The sequence below is a fragment of the Nelusetta ayraudi genome, unplaced genomic scaffold (assembly GCF_046127955.1).
Source record: "Nelusetta ayraudi isolate G7.1 ecotype Tasmania unplaced genomic scaffold, CSIRO-AGI_Nayr_v1 ptg000052l, whole genome shotgun sequence".
Lineage (NCBI taxonomy): Eukaryota > Metazoa > Chordata > Actinopteri > Tetraodontiformes > Monacanthidae > Nelusetta > Nelusetta ayraudi.
Window position 1 is genome coordinate 5,884,401 of NW_027466102.1, and position 18,432 is coordinate 5,902,832.

The following is an 18,432-nucleotide window of genomic DNA, read 5'->3' on the forward strand; positions in this document are numbered from 1 at the left end:
TAAAGTAATAATCCCGGGGACAGAAACGCAAGATTTTACAGTCGGATCATTTAAAAAAAAAAAAGAAAGAAAAAAAACTTCATAATTTTCCCTCTCGGATTATAACTGGATTCTTTTTTCCCCCCTCCCTCAAATATATTTTTTCATCTAATTTGCTGGATTTCCTTGTCTTTTTTTTTTCCTAAAGCAGGTGAGTGAGGATTAGTGCGCCACACTGACTTTCTGTCCTTCCAACCTGTTGCGCCTCGACCTGTAGTTAGACGGGCTGTTCTGTTGTTGTTGTTGTTGTTGTTGTTGTTGTTTCGGTTGTTGTTCTCCATGTTTAGATCGTTGTGTGTGTGTGTTTTGTGCTCGTTGTTGGCGTCGCAGATTGGCGTTTGACCATGAAGCTGACGGGGATATTCTTGCTCCTGATGCTCTGGAGCTGCGAGAGCGCGAGAATCGCAGGTGAGTTTGCGGCTGCGACTCAACTCTCAACCAAAACTCGAGTTTTACGCATGACGCCCAACTCTGTTTATGCTTATTTTTTTTTGTTTGTTAATGACATGAAACAAATAAAAAGGAGCATATTTCATGTCCCCCCCCCTCTCCTCCTCCTCCCCGCAGAGAGTCGAGACGACAACAGCGTCTACGACCTGTTCGAGCTCATCAAGGTCCCCAGGAAGAACCACGGGGTCGCCCTGGTGAAAGGTGACGACCCGTACAGCCCTGCCTACAAGATCCTCAACCCGGACCTCATCCCCCCGGTGCCCGAGAGCTCCCTCCGGGACCTGATCGACTCCATCCACGCCGAGCGGGGCTTCCTCCTGCTGATGAACTTCAAGCAGTTCAAGAAGACCCGCGGCAGCCTCCTGACCGTGGAGAAGCAGGACGGCTCGGGCCCCGTGCTGGAGATCATCTCCAACGGCAAGGCGAACACGCTGGACATCGTCTACTCCACCGAGAACAAGCAGCAGGTGGTGTCCATCGAGGACACCGACCTGGCGACCAACCACTGGAAGAACATCACGCTGTTCGTGCAGGAGGACCGCGCGCAGCTGTACGCGGGATGCGACGAGGTGAACAGCGCCGAGCTGGACGCGCCCATCCAGAGCATCCTGACGCACGCGACCCCCGGCAGCGCGCGGCTGAGGGTTGGCAAGGGCGCCGTGAGGGACAGGTTCATGGTACGTGAGCGTTTTTTTTTTTTTTTTCTGAATAAAAGGGAGAATTAGTCCAAATGTTTTTTTTATTTTTTTTTATATGTGTGATGCATGCAAGTGACATTTTTTTTTTTTAATGCAAAACATTTTATCCATTTGCGCAAAAACTGCATATTTACATAGACTGTATACAGACTATGCAGCGTAAACTGAGTTTTATTCTTGCAGGGGGTCCTGCAAAACGTGCGCTTTGTGTTTGGAACAACTCTGGACGCGATTCTTCGCAACAAAGGATGTCAAAACTGTGAGTGGCCGTTTACATGTTTACCCACTATTGCACGGGCACGATGTGTATATGCCGCAAAGCTTCAAAATGCCACATCACTAACTTTCTCGGTGCGCCCACGTGGCTCTGATTCACATGTGATTCAGACATTTGAACTGTGCCCGTGTCCAGCGGGCCTTCTGCCATAATTGTGGAATGCCACAATCACCTAGAAGCGCCTGTTCTCGTTTCAATGTGTTTTTAATTAGTATGATCTGCGTCATTTATGGGGTTTCCCTCCTCTTCCTCAGCTCTGATGAGCGAGACCATGATCCTGGAGAACCTGAACGGCTCCTCGGCCATCAGAACAGAGTACACTGGACATAAGACCAAAGGTAAACACAGCTGCGTGCCACCCAGACATAATGTGGACTTCGTGTACGTGTCATATTTGCTCTTTGTCTTATGATCGGCTTCAACTGGAAGACAGACGCGACAGTGTTTCTTATTTTTTCCTTCCTTCCTTCCTTCCTTCCTTCCTTCCTTCCTCTCGTGAAGACTTGCAGATGATCTGCGGCTTCTCCTGCGAGGACCTGATCAGCATGTTTAAGGAGCTCAAGAGCCTCGGCGTGGTCGTCAAAGAGCTGTCCAACGAGCTGCGCCAGCTGGTGAGCAACCCGGAACTGTCCAGCCAATAGCATTAATCATTAAGAAATTTGGTAAGTCACTAATTTGGCGGCGTCTGCACCGACAAAAGTAGATCAAAAGTCCTTTTAAATTGGAGCAAAACCAGGAAGAAAATCTTTCCAAAATCTTTAAAAACCGTGAAAAAAAATAAAATAAAAACTATTATCCAAAATCCAAAATTGAATGGGTACAAGCTCAGAAGACACATTAGACTCCGTTCAAGTGTTCACACGTACCAAACAGATCACAAAAAGCCAAATGAAAGCCATTCCACAAATTCACAGCCAGATTTTAACATTTTCTCCGCGCGTCTTCCCCAGGTCGACGAGAACAAGCCGAGCAAACACAGAATCGGCGTCCACAGCGGCGTTTGCATCCACAACGGCATCGTGCACAAGAACGGAGACGAGTGGACGGTGGACGACTGCACCGAGTGCACTTGTCGGGTGAGGACACGCACGCCCCCCCCCCCCCCCACCCCCCAACACACACAGAGGCAGACGCACTTAACGCCACTCCGCTAATTAGTAGTGTGAAGCGCTGGCGGAGGGCCAAGAGCCTGTCGCTGTTGTAATGAGAGGTCTGCGGTCAGATGTCAAACACAAACACCTCCGGAGGGCCGGGGGGGGAGGAGGGCAGGGACTTGACCGGGCTTTAAGTAATGGATTGGTCGCAATAAGGATTGAGTCCTGGACTCTGAAGTGATTGGGCCAGACGCCGATCGCTCAAGAGACGGTCCCGACGATTCTCCGTTATCGATACAGTAATCATGCCCATCTTCCATTTAGTCAACAATGTAATCATGTAAAGTGAAGAGACCCTCATAGTTACCCGGGAGTCGTTCACACCATGCATTCGAATCACCATGTAGTCCATGTAGTCCTTGCTTGGGTCTCCGTGTCTCTCCTGACCACACTGGAAAACTGGGGACTATTATTAAGGCACAAACATGTACGCAATGGATTTCGATCAATATCCACGATTGGGAGCTCCATTGTGTGCAGATTTTTTTTCCTATTTTATTTGTGCATTAGAATTAGCGAGTAGAGGCTAAAACAAAGGTGCATGAGTATGAGCACAAGCACAAGTCTAAAGCTTCTTCAATTATGTCACAGAAATCCAGATTTATTCCCGTACGTGAACGTTACTGAAATGGAAATCGATAAAGTGGCTGTGATAAAAACCATCCGTCAGTATTTTGATTGCATGCCAAAATTAAATGTCCCGTGTGTGTGTGTGTGTGTGTTGGCTTTTGCAGAACTCTGCAACCGTGTGCAGCAGGATCTCCTGCCCTCTCATCTCCTGCGCCAACGCCACTATCGCCGACGGCGAATGCTGCCCGTACTGTGGCACCCGTAAGTGTTTCCACTTTTCAACGCGCAACTCGGTCGCACGGTCCGGTTCGTGCGCAGGAGGCAAGGATGGAGCGCGCGGCCAGTTACGTAGAGCTCCGTAAACCGACACCCGAAACCACTGCACAGAGCTTGCATTGTAATCCTTAAGTCATTCAGCGGTGAGGCCGTTTCCGCTTTTTGCTGCATGATGCAAAAGAACGGCCCAAACGCCCTTAAGAGCGGTGATGGTTTCTGTTCCATGGAGAGGCAACGTTAACTGCAGAGACGTTTGGACGCATCCGAGCGAATGAATGGCTGCTTATGCGTCGGGAACATTGCAGCCCTGTGCTCCTCAAACGTCTTTGAATCTTCACGTCTCAGCGGCCTTAATTGGCCAAATTGGTCAAAGGAGGCCACGGAAAGCTGGGGTCGGCTGCTCAGGTGGAGTGAAGTGGCACGCTCCCCGCACCCGCGCGCGCTCAGCTGCGAAAATAAGCAAAATAAACAGCAGTAACCGGCAAAGTCATCCTTCAACCTCGGCCGCTCGTTGGCGTTTTTGCGACGCGCGTTTCCTCTTTGGGAAGCGAACCCGCGCCGGCGGGGGCATCCCTGCGTGTCCCGCCGACAGTGGCCTTTCTGTTTCGTCCGTCCTCTTGCCAGTGCTGCCCGGCCCCCTCGAACAAGCCCAGAAGCCTTGCCTCATTTTAAGTCCCAGCTAAATCCACACCATTAGCCGCGTACTTAAAGAGCTTTGCCCGCTCATTTGGGATTGTCTGGTGTTTTGTGAGGGGCTGCTGCCTCGCTGGAATAGCTCTCTTATTGTCTCCCTCTTCCCTCCCCCCCCCCCCCCAAACCCCGCGCAGCGAGGGACTCTGCCGAGGACGGATGGTCGCTGTGGTCTGAATGGACCCATTGTTCTGTGTCGTGTGGGCGGGGCATCCAGCAGCGTGGACGCTCCTGCGACCGTCTCAACAACAACTGCGAGGGCACCTCGGTGCAGACCCGCGACTGCTACCTGCAGGAATGCGACAAGCGCTGTGAGTGCAATGAATGAAGTCTGCACCCGTGATAATGGTTCTGCGTGAATTTTATGCGTAAATCCGTGTCCCACAATGCCTTTGCTTCCTAATTACTGACCCATGACCTCCGTTTTTCTTGGTCTTCAGTCAAGCAGGATGGCGGCTGGAGCTTTTGGTCACCCTGGTCATCCTGCTCCGTCACCTGCGGCTCCGGTGTCGTCACCCGTATCCGCCTCTGCAACTCCCCCATCCCTCAGCTGGGAGGCAAGGACTGCGAGGGGGAGGGCAGGCAAACTGAGAAGTGCCAGAAGCCTCAGTGTCCGAGTAAGTCCTTCTGTTCAATCTGTTCTATTGGGAAAGTTTCCCAAATCCCATCATCGTCATCAACATCTTTTCTGATCTTCCCTTCCTCAGTCAATGGCAATTGGGGACCGTGGTCACCGTGGGACGCCTGTAGTCTCACTTGTGACGGAGGCGTTCAGTTTCGGAAGCGCCTGTGCAACGACCCGGCGCCAAACTTCGGTGGCAAAGAGTGCGTTGGTGACGCCAAAGACAGCCAATTGTGCAACGAAAAAGCTTGCCCAGTTGGTAAGAAATGTTGATTTTCTGATCTGTGTTACCATGCAATACCACCACTGTTAGCATGTATTAGGTATGAACTGTATCGAAGTAGGACCTTTGTGAGAACAGCTATTTCAGCAGAAGTGGCAAAAGTATTTACATTCTGTATTTAAGTAAAAGTTTGGACCCTTTGTAACAAAAAAACAAAACACTCACACAAAGTACAAAAAGTAGTGATTCAACTCCTTTACTCAAGTGAAAGTATTTCTAATCCAAGCAGTAGAGAGCACAGATACTTGTGTCCAAATGTAGGGAAGACAAGTAAAAAGTCCCCAGAAAACTTAAGTACTTAAGTCTCAAAGTATTTGTATTTTGTTACTTACCACCTCTGTGTTTTAGTAGTATTTCTTTTCCCCAATAGAACTGGTCACCTGATTAAAAGATTGGCAACTAAATAACAACTTGACACTGACGCCTAAACTTAAATTGTTGCTCATCAGATGGCTGCCTGTCCAACCCCTGTTTCGCTGGAGTCAAGTGCACCAGCTTCCCTGACGGCTCCTGGAAGTGCGGAAAGTGCCCAGGTGGCTACACTGGAAATGGAATCAAGTGCAAAGACGTCGATGAGGTCATTTTCTTTTTTTTTGAAATGACGTTTTCCAACAGCCAATGTCATTTCAGTCAGTTTCAGCTCCAAAATGCCAATTTCCCCCTCAACAGTGCAAGGAAGTCCCGGACGCCTGCTTCGAGTTCAACGGCGTTCACCGCTGCGAGAACACCGAGCCTGGCTACAACTGTCTGCCCTGTCCTCCTCGCTACTCAGGCCCCCAGCCATATGGCAAGGGCGTGGAGCAGGCTGCTGCCAAAAAACAGGCACGTGCATTTATCCGGAGAGGAGCGAAAACCTGCGTGTTCTGGCAGGGAGAGATGAAAGTTTGATACTGAGCACTCACAGTGTCTGCCACTTTTATCGCTGAACTTTCTGACTCTGGGCTTCTTCTTCTTCTTCTTCCTGGCTCTCCAGGTGTGCACGCCTCGGAATCCCTGTCTCGATGGAAGCCACGACTGCAACAAAAATGCCCGTTGTAACTACCTGGGGCATTTCGCCGATCCCATGTACCGCTGTGAGTGCAAGCCCGGCTACGCAGGCAACGGACACATCTGTGGCGAGGACACCGATCTGGATGGGTGGCCCAACGCTGACTTGGTCTGTGTGGAGAATGCCACCTACCACTGCAAAAAGGTAGCTACGTTCACTGGGTCGAAGGACCTAAATCGATTGATTAAGGACAAAAAACGGTTTCACCAAAGCTGAAGATTTTTTGTTTGTCAGGATGTTTTAATGGTCATGCTTTGCTGTCTGCTGTACAGGACAACTGTCCCAACCTTCCCAACTCTGGACAGGAAGATTACGATAAAGACGGCATTGGAGATGCCTGCGACAACGATGATGACAATGATGGAATTCTTGATGACAGAGTAGGTGGATCTTGGAAGTGTTACTTAGTTGTGTGGATGTCCGTTGGAGCCTCTGTGTTTGTGTGTGTGTGTGTGTGTGTGTGTGTGTGTGTGAGAGTGTGTGTGTGTGTGTGCTTTAACTGCCATGCACCTTTCACTATTCATGGCCTTCGGTAAGTATGCAGGTGATGAGGGGGGAAGTGAAGGAGGGCTCAGCAGGAAAGCAAATGTTTCTGCCAGTCCGAGCCAAAACCTCAAATTCCAACACAGAGGCACACCTCTGAAGGAGCGGCACTGTGTGTTTGCTAATCCCAACATTAGAACTGGGACGAGACCTAAAAATAAAAGCACCTTTTCACACCACATCACTGCCCCCACGTGAAAAGGTCCAGTCAGGCTCGGATTTTGAGGAATGTTGAGTGCCACACCTGAACGCCAAGTCTAACTTTTCTTCTCTCCTCTCTCTTTTGAAACAGGACAATTGTCCGTTTGTCTACAACCCCAGGCAGTATGATTACGACAGAGACGACGTGGGTGACCGTTGCGACAACTGTCCTTACAATAGCAACCCAGACCAAACGGACACGGACAACAACGGCGAGGGCGACGCCTGCGCCGTGGACATCGACGGAGATGGTGAGAACCTCAGTGGACACAACCACCCTTTACATTCCTCTCAACGGTTTTTGAATTTAAAGTTAACATTCATTTGTATTTGGCGTAATTCATCAGGTATTCTGAATGAGAAAGACAACTGCCCCTACGTGTACAATGTCGACCAGAGGGACACAGACCTGGATGGAGTCGGGGACATGTGCGACAACTGCCCCCTGGAACATAATCCCGATCAGGTGTGTGATTCCCAACATTTCCCCCAGTTCCTTCCGCCTCACCCACCAACAATAATCCACATTTGCCACCATGCCTTTCTTCTATGGCCAGACACACAGCTGTCTTTCAATTGAGGCAGAGCCCCTGTGATTAGCCCAGTGTGTGTCTCTCTCAGCTTTGTCGCACCGTGTAAATCCAGCATGAAGCTCAAGGGCGCATCAGTTCAATAAGGCATAGTCTGGGTTGGGGCAGGAGGGGGGGGGGGATCTTTTCAGTGACCCATTGATGTGAGTGAGCTAATGTGAGGCAAGAGGCCCCAGGCTGGGGAGTGAGTAGGCTGTGTAAAGCAGCATGCCACGGGAGGACAACTCTGTCCACCTGTGCCATGCTACACTGACAAATAGGAATGTGTTGAACAACAGGAGGCAGGTTGGTATTGAGGGAAGTGCACAGAAGTCCATATCTGCAGCAAGTACATCAAAAGTGTAGACTTGCAAAAATCCTGATTGAAATCCTTGACAGCTTTGACCAGCGACCAGCAAGTTGGACCTGTCGACACATCAGTAGCATTGTTTTTTTTTCCTCATAGATCGTCTTCCTGTAGAACTATATGAAAATTGAAGAAAGGGAGTTAAAAGGATGGGCATTTAAAAGGAAATTAATTTTAATAAATGGCAACCCATTTTTTTTTTTCGAGCTCATTTACAAATCCCCTCAAAAACGACATACAAAGCTGTTGACACTGCAACTTTTGCCCATTTTAGGTGGATTCAGACGACGACCGTGTGGGAGACAAGTGTGATAGCAACCAGGACATTGATGAGGATGGCCACCAGAACAATCTGGACAACTGTCCATACATACCTAACGCTAACCAGGCTGACCACGACAAGGACGGCAAGGGCGACGCCTGTGACCATGACGATGACAACGACGGCATCCCTGACGACAAGGACAACTGCAGGCTGGCCTTTAACCCTGACCAATTGGACTCTGATGGTGAGTGGAATTGATCGCACGCAGAGCACTTGTGGGGGTTGCGCCTACCGATCCTAAAGAAGAGGAACTGAACTCAACTTTGCTGTGTGTGTATTCTTTTCAGGTGATGGACGTGGAGATGCTTGCAAGGATGACTTTGACCAAGACAATGTGCCTGACATCTATGACGTTTGTCCCGAGAACTTTGACATCAGCGAGACAGACTTCCGCAAGTTCCAGATGGTTCCTCTGGACCCCAAAGGCACCTCACAGATTGACCCCAACTGGGTTGTCCGCCATCAGGGTAAAGAACTCGTCCAGACTGTCAACTGTGACCCTGGCATTGCTGTTGGTGAGTATAATAGGACATAACAAGCAACAATCTAAAAATTAATGATTTCAAATGACAGAGTACTGACCTCTAACCTCCTCCGTCAGGTTACCATGAGTTCAACTCAGTGGACTTCAGCGGAACGTTCTTCATCAACACAGAGAGGGACGATGACTACGCTGGCTTTGTGTTCGGCTACCAGTCCAGTTCCAGATTTTATGTCGTAATGTGGAAGCAGATCACACAGACCTACTGGTCAAACAAACCTACTAAGGCCCAAGGTTACTCTGGGCTGTCCATTAAAGTCGTAAACTCCACCACTGGCCCAGGAGAGCACCTCAGGAATGCCCTTTGGCACACAGGGAATACTGCAGGACAGGTAAGGAATTTCACTTTCTTTGCGACACTCTCCAACAGATCTGATGTGCTCCGTGGATGTAAACTTCGTTTCCCCCCATTGTAGGTGCGCACTCTCTGGCACGACCCGAAGAATGTAGGATGGAAAGACTTCACTGCCTACAGATGGCATCTCATCCACAGACCAAGAACAGGACTTATTAGGTAGGTAGAGGGTTTAGCCGATCTATTCAGAGCACTATGCCCATTTACCAACCACCTTTTGTTTTGTTTTTTGTTCCAACAGAGTTGTGATGTATGAGGGCAAGAAGATCATGGCTGATTCTGGCAGCATCTACGACAAGACATATGCGGGCGGCAGGCTAGGTCTTTTTGTCTTCTCCCAAGAAATGGTGTACTTTTCAGACCTCAAATATGAATGCAGAGGTAAGTTAAAAAGCAATCATATTGAAGCTTCTTCACAGCAAAGACCTTAATTAGTATCCAGTTGCAAACTCACTTCACTCTGTCTCTTTATTTTAACAGATGTATAAGGACATGGCGCAAGAAGCTCTGAGGAATGCACCTTGTTTGTACAAAGTATGAACTTATATACTCGAATACAAAGTCCAAGGACCGTTTTTTTTTTTGTTTTGTTTTTTTGGTCTCCGCAACTCTTTATTCCTGCGGTACGCACACTCGGACTGGGCAGAGGTCGTGCGGTTGGTCTCCAGGTCGCTGGTGAAGCTGGTTTGGGCAGCGCCCCAACATGCCGACTGCCAGCTGAGGGCGGAGAGTCTCTTCTCCGTCCTCAGCATCCACGAGAGCTGGGGAAGAAAAGAAAACAAACTGTCTAGCTTTACAAGAAGGACACAAACACCGGTCTATCCCTGCTCTACCTGCTCTCTTATTTCTCTGAAAGACCTCATTCATCTCTGTGCGGGAACAGTTCCCCATGGACTACTATGCACTTCCAAGCCTGTACATTTCCCTCTCTGTATCTCAGTTCATCGGTCTGTGCACCTTTCTACCTAACTTTCTGGACAGACATCCCAAAGAAAAGTATTGACGAAAGAATTCCATCGCTTTACTAGAGTAGTCTGAATGCTACAACCTTTAAGGGCTTGCAGAATGAAAACGACAGTTGTGTTTTTTTTAGGAATATTTTTAATGAGGACTTTCAATATGAGGATATGTTTGGAAGTTGAGCAAGTTGATGATTTTGTGGATAATTTGTGTTCATTTCTGTACTGTATGTGGAAAGCTTGGCATGGGAGAAGGACAAAAGTGCTTTTAGGTACCTACCTAAGAATCCATATCAAGAAACAACATGGAGAAGAGCAATTAAATATAGGTTAGCCATCTTTGGAACCGCTAATGAGCTTTGTATATGTGTGGTTAACAAAAACAACTCTCAGGGTGAGATGGAAGAGATAACCTGTCAATATCAAAGCAGTGAAAGAATTGCGAATGATCCATTTTTAAAAAATTGCAATGGCTGGCGATCCTAAAGCCAGTATTGCATCCAAAATATTTCCCATATTTCCATTTAAAACCTTTTACAAATGAAGAGATTTATCTCCCTTTGGCTTTTGAGGGTTTCGTTTTGAAATTTGTAAATATAATAATTTTTTTATAATTATTATTGAATCTTGCCTACAGTGTAGGTAGCAAAGTCAAACATTTTTTTAAAAAGTAAAAAAAAAAAAAAGGTCATACAATAACAATACAAACTGACCTAACATCAGACGTCAGACATAGAACGCTTGTTCCTGTCAGTGTACCATCTCCTGTTGTACAAAGTGAATAGTCATTCTTCAGATAGGGCTATTTAGCATGAAGTGTATTTGACTTGTGTGCCTTTAATGTACAAATGTTACCTCATTGCTGTTGTATAATTTGAGAAAAAAAAACACAACGTAAGTACTTCTTTTTTTCTTTGAAGTGACGTCTTAGTGCTACTGTAGCATGAGCTGTAAATAGTCTGACATTTTCAATCTCTAAACTCAAACTCCCAACCAATTCAATGATGTTTCCCGGTGAGAATGACAGCAGAATGGGAGAATTGTTTTTTTATAGAGAATTTTGCTTTACCATGTATGTCCAATGCTGTTTTTAGAAGATAAATTATTGTTCTGTTGTTTCATCGTCTTGTGAGAGGTTGCTTTGCGTGTTTGTTCCAGTACGAGTTTTTTTTTCTTTCTTTTTTTTTCACATGTGTAGAAAGCGCTATTTAAATAATTTATCAGGATTAGTTGCCCAAAGGGCACATGTCCATCTGTATAAACAGTTTGCACACTGACGTGAGGATGTTCTGTTCTTCATTGTTTTTGCTCTCTTTGTATCATTGTTACCATTATTTCTTTTTTTACAATTAGTTTTGCTTGTCTGTAAACTTTTGCTTAGTTGTACAAAGCAAAATGCTGTCTTTTTTTTTTTTAATAGCAAGTATTTTGCTCCACATTTACAGACAATAAATACTTGGAGAAAAAAAAAAAAATCAAGAATGTTGAATTATGTGAAGCTATTTAAAAGTTGCACGACGACTCTCTTTAGAAATTTTGCTGAAATAACGCAGACAAAGAAAAGCTAGAGGCTGAACCTCATTGAACCTTTTGGGGTCTCTTTTCTTTTTTTTTTTCCAGCAAAATCATTCAAACAACTGCTTTTGATTTGGTCCGTAACCCCCGAGGGTCACCACCTGAGTACACTCAAAGTCAAAGTCACTGGCCGGTTCCCTGAAGGCACGAACAAAGTTGTACATTCAGGCCTTTCTCAGTGCAGGGAGGCACATATTGCCTCTGTGATGATGGCCACATGAGGAATGTGACACAGACGTCTGTCTACCTCGTACGACCCTGCCTGATCTCTCCCGTTGACGCTGACCTCTGCAGATGGTTTGAGAACCTCTGATAGAAGAGTTGTGTCCAAACAGACCTAAGGGTCTACGATCTAGTAAAAAAAAAAAATCAGGATCCCATTTAGCTTTGATCAAATCCGCTAGCTAACTGCTACTGCTGGCTGTCCACAAGAGAAGGAGAAGATGTGTTGCAGAAGCAGCACTGAATAGCATTTTAAATATTAAAAAAAGAGAACAAAAATAGTGGTGAAATGTCAGCGCCTATTCTTGGATTTTTCTGGCAATTTAAAAGAAGTTTGTGCAGCCTTTTTTCACCAGATGTGAAACAAGGCTCTCACTATGTTCTGACTATGAACTGTTTTAAAACTATTACAATTTTTACTTTGCTATGAAGCATTGTCCTTATACCTTCATTGGCCCCTCCCACCAAAAAGGACATTTCCAAGACTTTCTTTGACGAGCACCTCACTAAAGCACAGAACCAAAATGTTCTTCAGGGCAATCGTAAAAAAAAAAGAAAGAAGAAAAGAGCAACTTTGTGTCGGTGTTTGAAGAAAGTCTTAGAAGATCTTGTCCGTCTAGACATGTTCAACAACAACCTTTTACGCAATCGGCTGATTATCATTTTTAGCCTCTTTGAGACTTGAAGTCAGTTGGGAAATAAAAACAGATCCAGACACACACAGTAGTCGAGCTGCCGTTCGTACGTATTCTTGCAAGCAAGAATCAATTAACATTTACTTGTTGTTTTTTGTCTCGAAACCAACGAATAAATCACGATAGCTTGATGCAATCTTAGTACACAGTTAGGTTTTTGGAGATCATCCAGCATGGCCTAGCCTAGCGTTTGCCTAGCATCATCTGGGCAAATGAGACAAAGCACAGAAAAACACTGCTGGATTTAAGTCAGATTCGGACGCACGGCAACAAAAACCAAACTGCACTCAGCCGGCCTAGATTTTCCCAGCGGGAGCTGCTCCCTCAAACTGGCAGCCTTCCGGTCACAAGCCGCGACTGTGATTACTCGCCACGCATGCTCCTCAAATAATGACAGAGCAACGCTGAAAGAGGCCCCGCCACATCACTCCCGGCACCTTTAATGTGTCCACAAAAGCCACCTTTGCTAGTAAAAGGACATGATACATGAGCCTTTAAGTGTCGTGACTAATGCAAAGTGCTGATGAACGGAACAAAAGCCGTCCACCCTGGAGTTACAACGGCTTTATTTAGCGCCTGTAATTCACCCGGCGGAGGTGGGGAGCCGGCGGAACCGCGGCCACCGTCGGCCTCCGGCTTTGGCTCCAACGTTAAACCTGGAATTCTTGCATCTAATCCCGCCTCCCTTCGCGCTCTGGCCTGTCATTCAGCACCGTTGCGCTTGAAGCCGGTGTGCATTGAGTGTAATATGTGGGGGTGTTATGTTAAGACGGTGGACCCCCCCACTCCCCCACTTGAATGCGGTGGAATCCGCCCACCGTGCACATCCCGTAGCTTGGAGCTGTGCGATTCCACCTGTGCATACAGTGTTTGAGGCCGGAATAAGAACAGAATAACATTTCCTTGCACGGCGATAACCAAGACTTGAACGTGGTTTGGCCACATGGGCTTTTCTCACTGCGGCGGTGCAATTGAGGTGCATTAAAGGAGCTGAAAAGCAAAACTTCAGTGATACACAGAACTATTGTTTTCAAAGCTGCAGGAACCAGAAGGATTGAAAATCACTACTTTAATTGAGCAATCAGCTGTGTTTTCTGGTTCGTCATGTTCAGTTTTGATCTTGTTGTTTTGTTTTTTTTGGAAGGTTTCAAACGGGTGACGATGTTTAAAATCTTTAGAATCTTTGAAATATCATTCTCGACACACATCATACTTAGAATGATCTTTAACACTTCTGGCTTCATACTGTATAGCCTTCAGCCACCATATTATAGCCACAGGACTTGTTGAGATCCGACAGAAACTACACATTTCAATGGTTACTACTTTGTTCACTTGTGCACAGTGATTTCTAAAGAAACACGTCTAACAACCCTTTAACCCTTCTGTCGATCAATCATGAAAAAGTCTGTATTTTTCCTGTTTTACTGTATTTAGCTAGCAATAGCTAGCAATAGCTAAGTAAAACATAAATACTCTAGATGTTGCTGCTATGGAAGGATTGACAAGAGATCTTCTCCCCGGTGGGTATGTTTGTCAGCAAACTTGGTTGTCAACAAAATTAAATTGCAGTTGAATTAGTTACTGGGTGTCCGTGCGTGAGCCAACGCTCCAGCATCCGCTCTGTTGGACTATGTGTAACTCTCCCATAGGAACACATTGGAAAAATACAAAATTACATTTGAATATCCGTCCATTTTAGGCGGCCATAATGGACAAAAAAAAGAAAGGGTTAAAGGAAGCCATAAATCTCTGGGATGTTGACATTCCTCCTAGGACGTGTTATGAAAAGCTGCTTCAAAATCTCAAACAACGCGGCTGACAAATTGCTGATTAATGTCAAGTGTCTGCTTTGACATTACCGCGCACAGGAACCCAACCGCTGCAGAGTCTTGCGAGGGTTCGACCCCAAGAAAAAGACTTTGCAGGACCTCGCAAGCTTGTTTTGTTTTCCCCCCCCTTCCATCTTCTTCAGGTCACCTGTGAGACACAGCGAGTGTCTATGTGGTCGGGGGGTGGGGGGGGGAAGTTTCCAAAGCAAACCCAAAAGTGGACTGGATGGGCATTGCTGGAATTCCACAACAAGAAATGCGAGAAATCCATTTGTGTATTATATTCTGTTGAAAGGTGCAAGTCAACCCGAACAAGGAATGCCAATTAAAAGCGCCTTTGCCGTTGAGTCAGCGCTCCGTACAAGGGCTCGCTCAGACAAAAGAAGTCGGGGTCTCCGATGAGACGGCTGGCCGGAGAGCTGACTCATCGCATTCGACGCTTCTGTAAAACTTCTGTCTCGCTCGCGTAACAGTTTAAGGACAGACGTCCGGCGCAGGCCGCGCTCCCTCAGACGCCGCGTTCGCTGCTGCGCGTTAAAGTAAAGCTGACTGGCAGCAGATAAGAGGGAGCGGGGGGGGGGGGGGGGGGGTAGGGGGGACGACAGGAAGAAGCGACGGCTTTTAATTTCCTGAAGGCAGCACGCCACCGCTGCCCCTCTTGCAGCTCCTCGCCTATCAGACGGCCTGTAATCCCGCCAACACACACACACACACACACACACACACACACCTCTGGCCTTTGGCACCGTGACCGCTCACAGCTTCAAACGGGGTTAGCACTGTCGTTTTTTGGTTGTTTTTTTTTTTGTTACAGACGGCATGGGCCGCGTCAGATTCAAGGGTACACTGAGACTTTCTGCGCCGCAGCCACCCACCAGAAACCAAAAGAATTTGATTCAAAGAACGTCAGTGTGGTCCGCTAGAATAAAACACGGCCGTGCGGTGCAAAGAAAATGGCAGAATTTGTAGAAATCCCTGTTTTCCTTTGCAAATTCAGCAAGAACGTGAAGCAGCCGCTCCAGTTTCTATGTTTTTTGAGCTGGCCAACTTTACATACGCCTCTTCCTGAACTTCTTTGTGTGCCCTCTGTGTTTCAGTTTGTCAACGAACGCGAGGCGCGCGGCAGGAAACGGATGTCGTGAAGACAAATCAGAAACGGCAACAAGCCTACAACTTCCAAATTTGGAAAGTTTCACGAAGATAAGTGAAAAAAACAACAACTCAGAACTGGATGTTTCAGCGACTTTGTCCCATGAGGCACAGCCAGAAAACAAAAATACAAGAACTATGAGAATTTAGTTGTCTAATTTTGTCCCATTCAGAACAACAATTTCCATTTGTTTGTGTGCAAATTGCGAATTGTTTGTCTGTTGAAACATACATTACATACATATGTTTAATATGTATGTATGTATGCATGCATGCATGCATATATTTATATATGTATATATATATATATGTGTGTGTGTGTGTGTGTGTGTATATATATATATATATATATATATATACACATATATATATATATTTATATACATATATATATATATACATATATATATATGTATATATATATATATATATATACATATATATATATATATGTATATATTTATATGTATATACATACACACACACACACATTTCTATATATCTGGGAAATACGTAATGACAATAATTAGGGTTGGGAAAAATTGTAGGGGTGTCCGAAAAGTTTATTTTTTTTCCATTTCTGTAGATATCGATTACCAAACGATTTGATAAGGCATCCCTTTGTTGTACCATCCTATTCACACCGATCCCACAAATGAACTCCTCGATGAAAAGTGATGAATTCATGGCCCATAAGTGCAGCAAACGTAGTGCCGCTTCAACAGCTTCTGTTTGCCGCACTGCTGCTGTTGCACAGACACGACCGCAGACACCCCCCCCACCCCCCCAACCCCCAACCCCGCCACCCCAGGCCCCTCCCCCCAGCTGGTTTCAGTTTGCCCCTGAGATTGGACATGATGTTTGGTGTTTTTAGATGTCTTGCCAGAGGAAGTAAGGGGCTCTCGACGCCCCCCCCCTCCCCTCCCCCCACCACTCCTCTCCTCCGCACGCCGGTGTGAAATATTGGGGAGAGCTGTGGAGCGAAAGATTTGCACAAAGACACTTAACTTCTCTGCGGCGCGGCGTTGCGTGAGAGAGGGGGGAAAGATGTAAACAGCCCAGATAGAGGCACCTGTGTTTCGTTTACGCGTCTCCCCCAAGATGATGTGCGATGCTTGTCCAGGCTGTTTGAATGGACGTGCGCTACGGCGGTGGAATTTTGCCCGGGCCCGCAAGCCCTTCATGTTATTGAGATCATGAAGTTTACGTTTAACCCAGTAGCCCACTTTGGTTGAGGTTTTAAAAGAAGCAGAAGAATTTGGCAATACAATTTAAGAATACAAATATGTTCTTGCAGCTTATTGTACATTTGACTGACTTGAATTGTCTTTATATGCACTTGCGGAGCACATCCTAACCCCTGCTTCACGACCCAAAAAGCACTCGACAGGTGATAAAAGTCCTTCTCAGGTCTGTTTTCCTCCGCTGTCTGAGGAGCGAGGCCGAGCCAGGAAAGAATGAACTCAGAATAAACAGAGCGATGTGGGAACCTTTTGTCTTCTGCAGCAGCCAAAGCTTTTGACGAGGTTTAAAAAGTGACTAATGTTGACCACGGGGGCCAGGTCTGATCCCAGGTTTCCACTCCTGTGGCCTTGGCCGGTGTCTGTACGATGGAAAAAATATTAAGGGATGCCGGGTAACAAGTGGAGGCCAACATGTCATGAGGGCAGGGTAGTAGTATTGGTAATTTTGACTTCCAAGGGGCTTCTCTGTTTCAGACGTGCACACATGCACCAAGGAAAACATCATAACACAGCGAAAAACATAAAAAAAAAAAGATAAAATGCAAAAAAGTACAAGAAAACAGGGAAAGTGCTAGAATCAGTGTCTGCAAGTAATGTATTACTAAGTAATCCTCTACTGTAATTAAACTACTTTCTGAGTAACTGAGTAATGCAATGTAATGCGAGGACTGTGCAAAAGGCACCAGTGCTGGACATGAGTTTTTTCTGTGAAATGTGCAGTTTGTGCTCAGAGAGCAAACATTCATTCATGTTAAGAGGACAGAGGCAATATTTGGAATTGCAAAATTTGCACTTTTTTTTAACTAAAGTAATTAGTAATTGATTGCTTATGAAACAAAGTAGTTAAAGAAGTAATTAGATTACTTTTTTGAGGAGTAATCAGTAATCGGTGGTTGGATTACTTTTATTGGAGTAATCCCAACAACTCTGGCTAGAATGTGCACTTTGTTATACTTCACTCACCACTTCACAAGGGAAGATGTTCACAAATAGCAACTCAATGTATTTAGCCGTACTGACACGACGACAGCTTGCTGAAGTTCAAAGTGAGCGCCAGACTGAGGAGGCAAAGGGGACTTAAGTGACTTTGAACTTGGCCTGGTTGTTGGTGCCAGACGGACTGCAGGTCAGAGTATTTCCCAAACTGCTGATATGCTGGAATCACAACCATCTCAAGGGGTTGACAGAGGAATGGTCCCAAAAAGAGGCCAGGGCAGCGGTCGCGTGGAGGAAAATGCCTCGTTGATGTCAGGGGACAGAGGTCAGAATGGACAAAGTGGTGGGAGACCACAGAATGGCGACAGGCGGTCAAATAGTCACCGGTTGCGACCAAGAGCGCAGTCTGCAGAGATAGCGTAACACAATACAAACCTTCAGGCAGCGTGTTTGAAGACGGGTGTTCTCTCGTTTTCAAAGTGGACCAGTCAGGTTTCGCTGACGGTTGAGCAGACCAACAACAATGCAAGGCTACACCTGGGGCAGGAGGCGTCTCTAAGTGGACAGCATGTTAAAGCTGGTTATAACTGGAAGTTAAAACACATTGCAAGTAAAGCAAATGCATCTTTTAGTCTATGAAAAGGCTCAAGTCCTATTCTGTCATCTTAAAATGCAAAAAAAAAACAAAAAAACAGATACAATCGAGTCTTCGCTGAGGCTCAGTCCCGAAAAAAGAGGAGAGAGATCCAACATAGTTCCAACAGCTGCTAATCCTCTGAGCTACAGCCAGTCAAGCAGCCATTTTCTGCTTT

General features: G+C 46.2%; 1 protein-coding gene across 1 annotated transcript; it reads left to right on the plus strand.

Moving 5' to 3' along the window:
* The first annotated feature begins 331 nt into the window (after window positions 1–331).
* On the plus strand, window positions 332–11,440 carry thbs1b (thrombospondin 1b). Its single transcript, XM_076037609.1, has 22 exons — window positions 332–447; window positions 607–1,166; window positions 1,371–1,446; window positions 1,719–1,802; window positions 1,966–2,075; window positions 2,415–2,540; window positions 3,353–3,449; window positions 4,292–4,465; window positions 4,595–4,771; window positions 4,862–5,035; window positions 5,509–5,636; window positions 5,729–5,881; window positions 6,033–6,251; window positions 6,380–6,487; window positions 6,943–7,102; window positions 7,199–7,317; window positions 8,062–8,296; window positions 8,400–8,627; window positions 8,714–8,985; window positions 9,070–9,167; window positions 9,250–9,389; window positions 9,489–11,440. Exons 1-22 carry the CDS (start codon window positions 384–386, stop codon window positions 9,494–9,496), a joined length of 3,510 nt encoding a protein of 1,169 aa, XP_075893724.1. The 5' UTR covers window positions 332–383; the 3' UTR covers window positions 9,497–11,440.
* The last annotated feature ends 6,992 nt before the right edge of the window (window positions 11,441–18,432 follow it).

Coding starts and splice junctions, on each gene's coding strand:
- thbs1b (XM_076037609.1), top strand. CDS start 384: ATGAAGCTGACGGGGATATTCTTGCTCCTGATGCTCTGGAGCTGCGAG. Junction 5,036..5,508: donor CGAAAAAGCTTGCCCAGTTG/GTAAGAAATGTT, acceptor GTTGCTCATCAG/ATGGCTGCCTGTCCAACCCC. Junction 8,297..8,399: donor TGACCAATTGGACTCTGATG/GTGAGTGGAATT, acceptor TATTCTTTTCAG/GTGATGGACGTGGAGATGCT.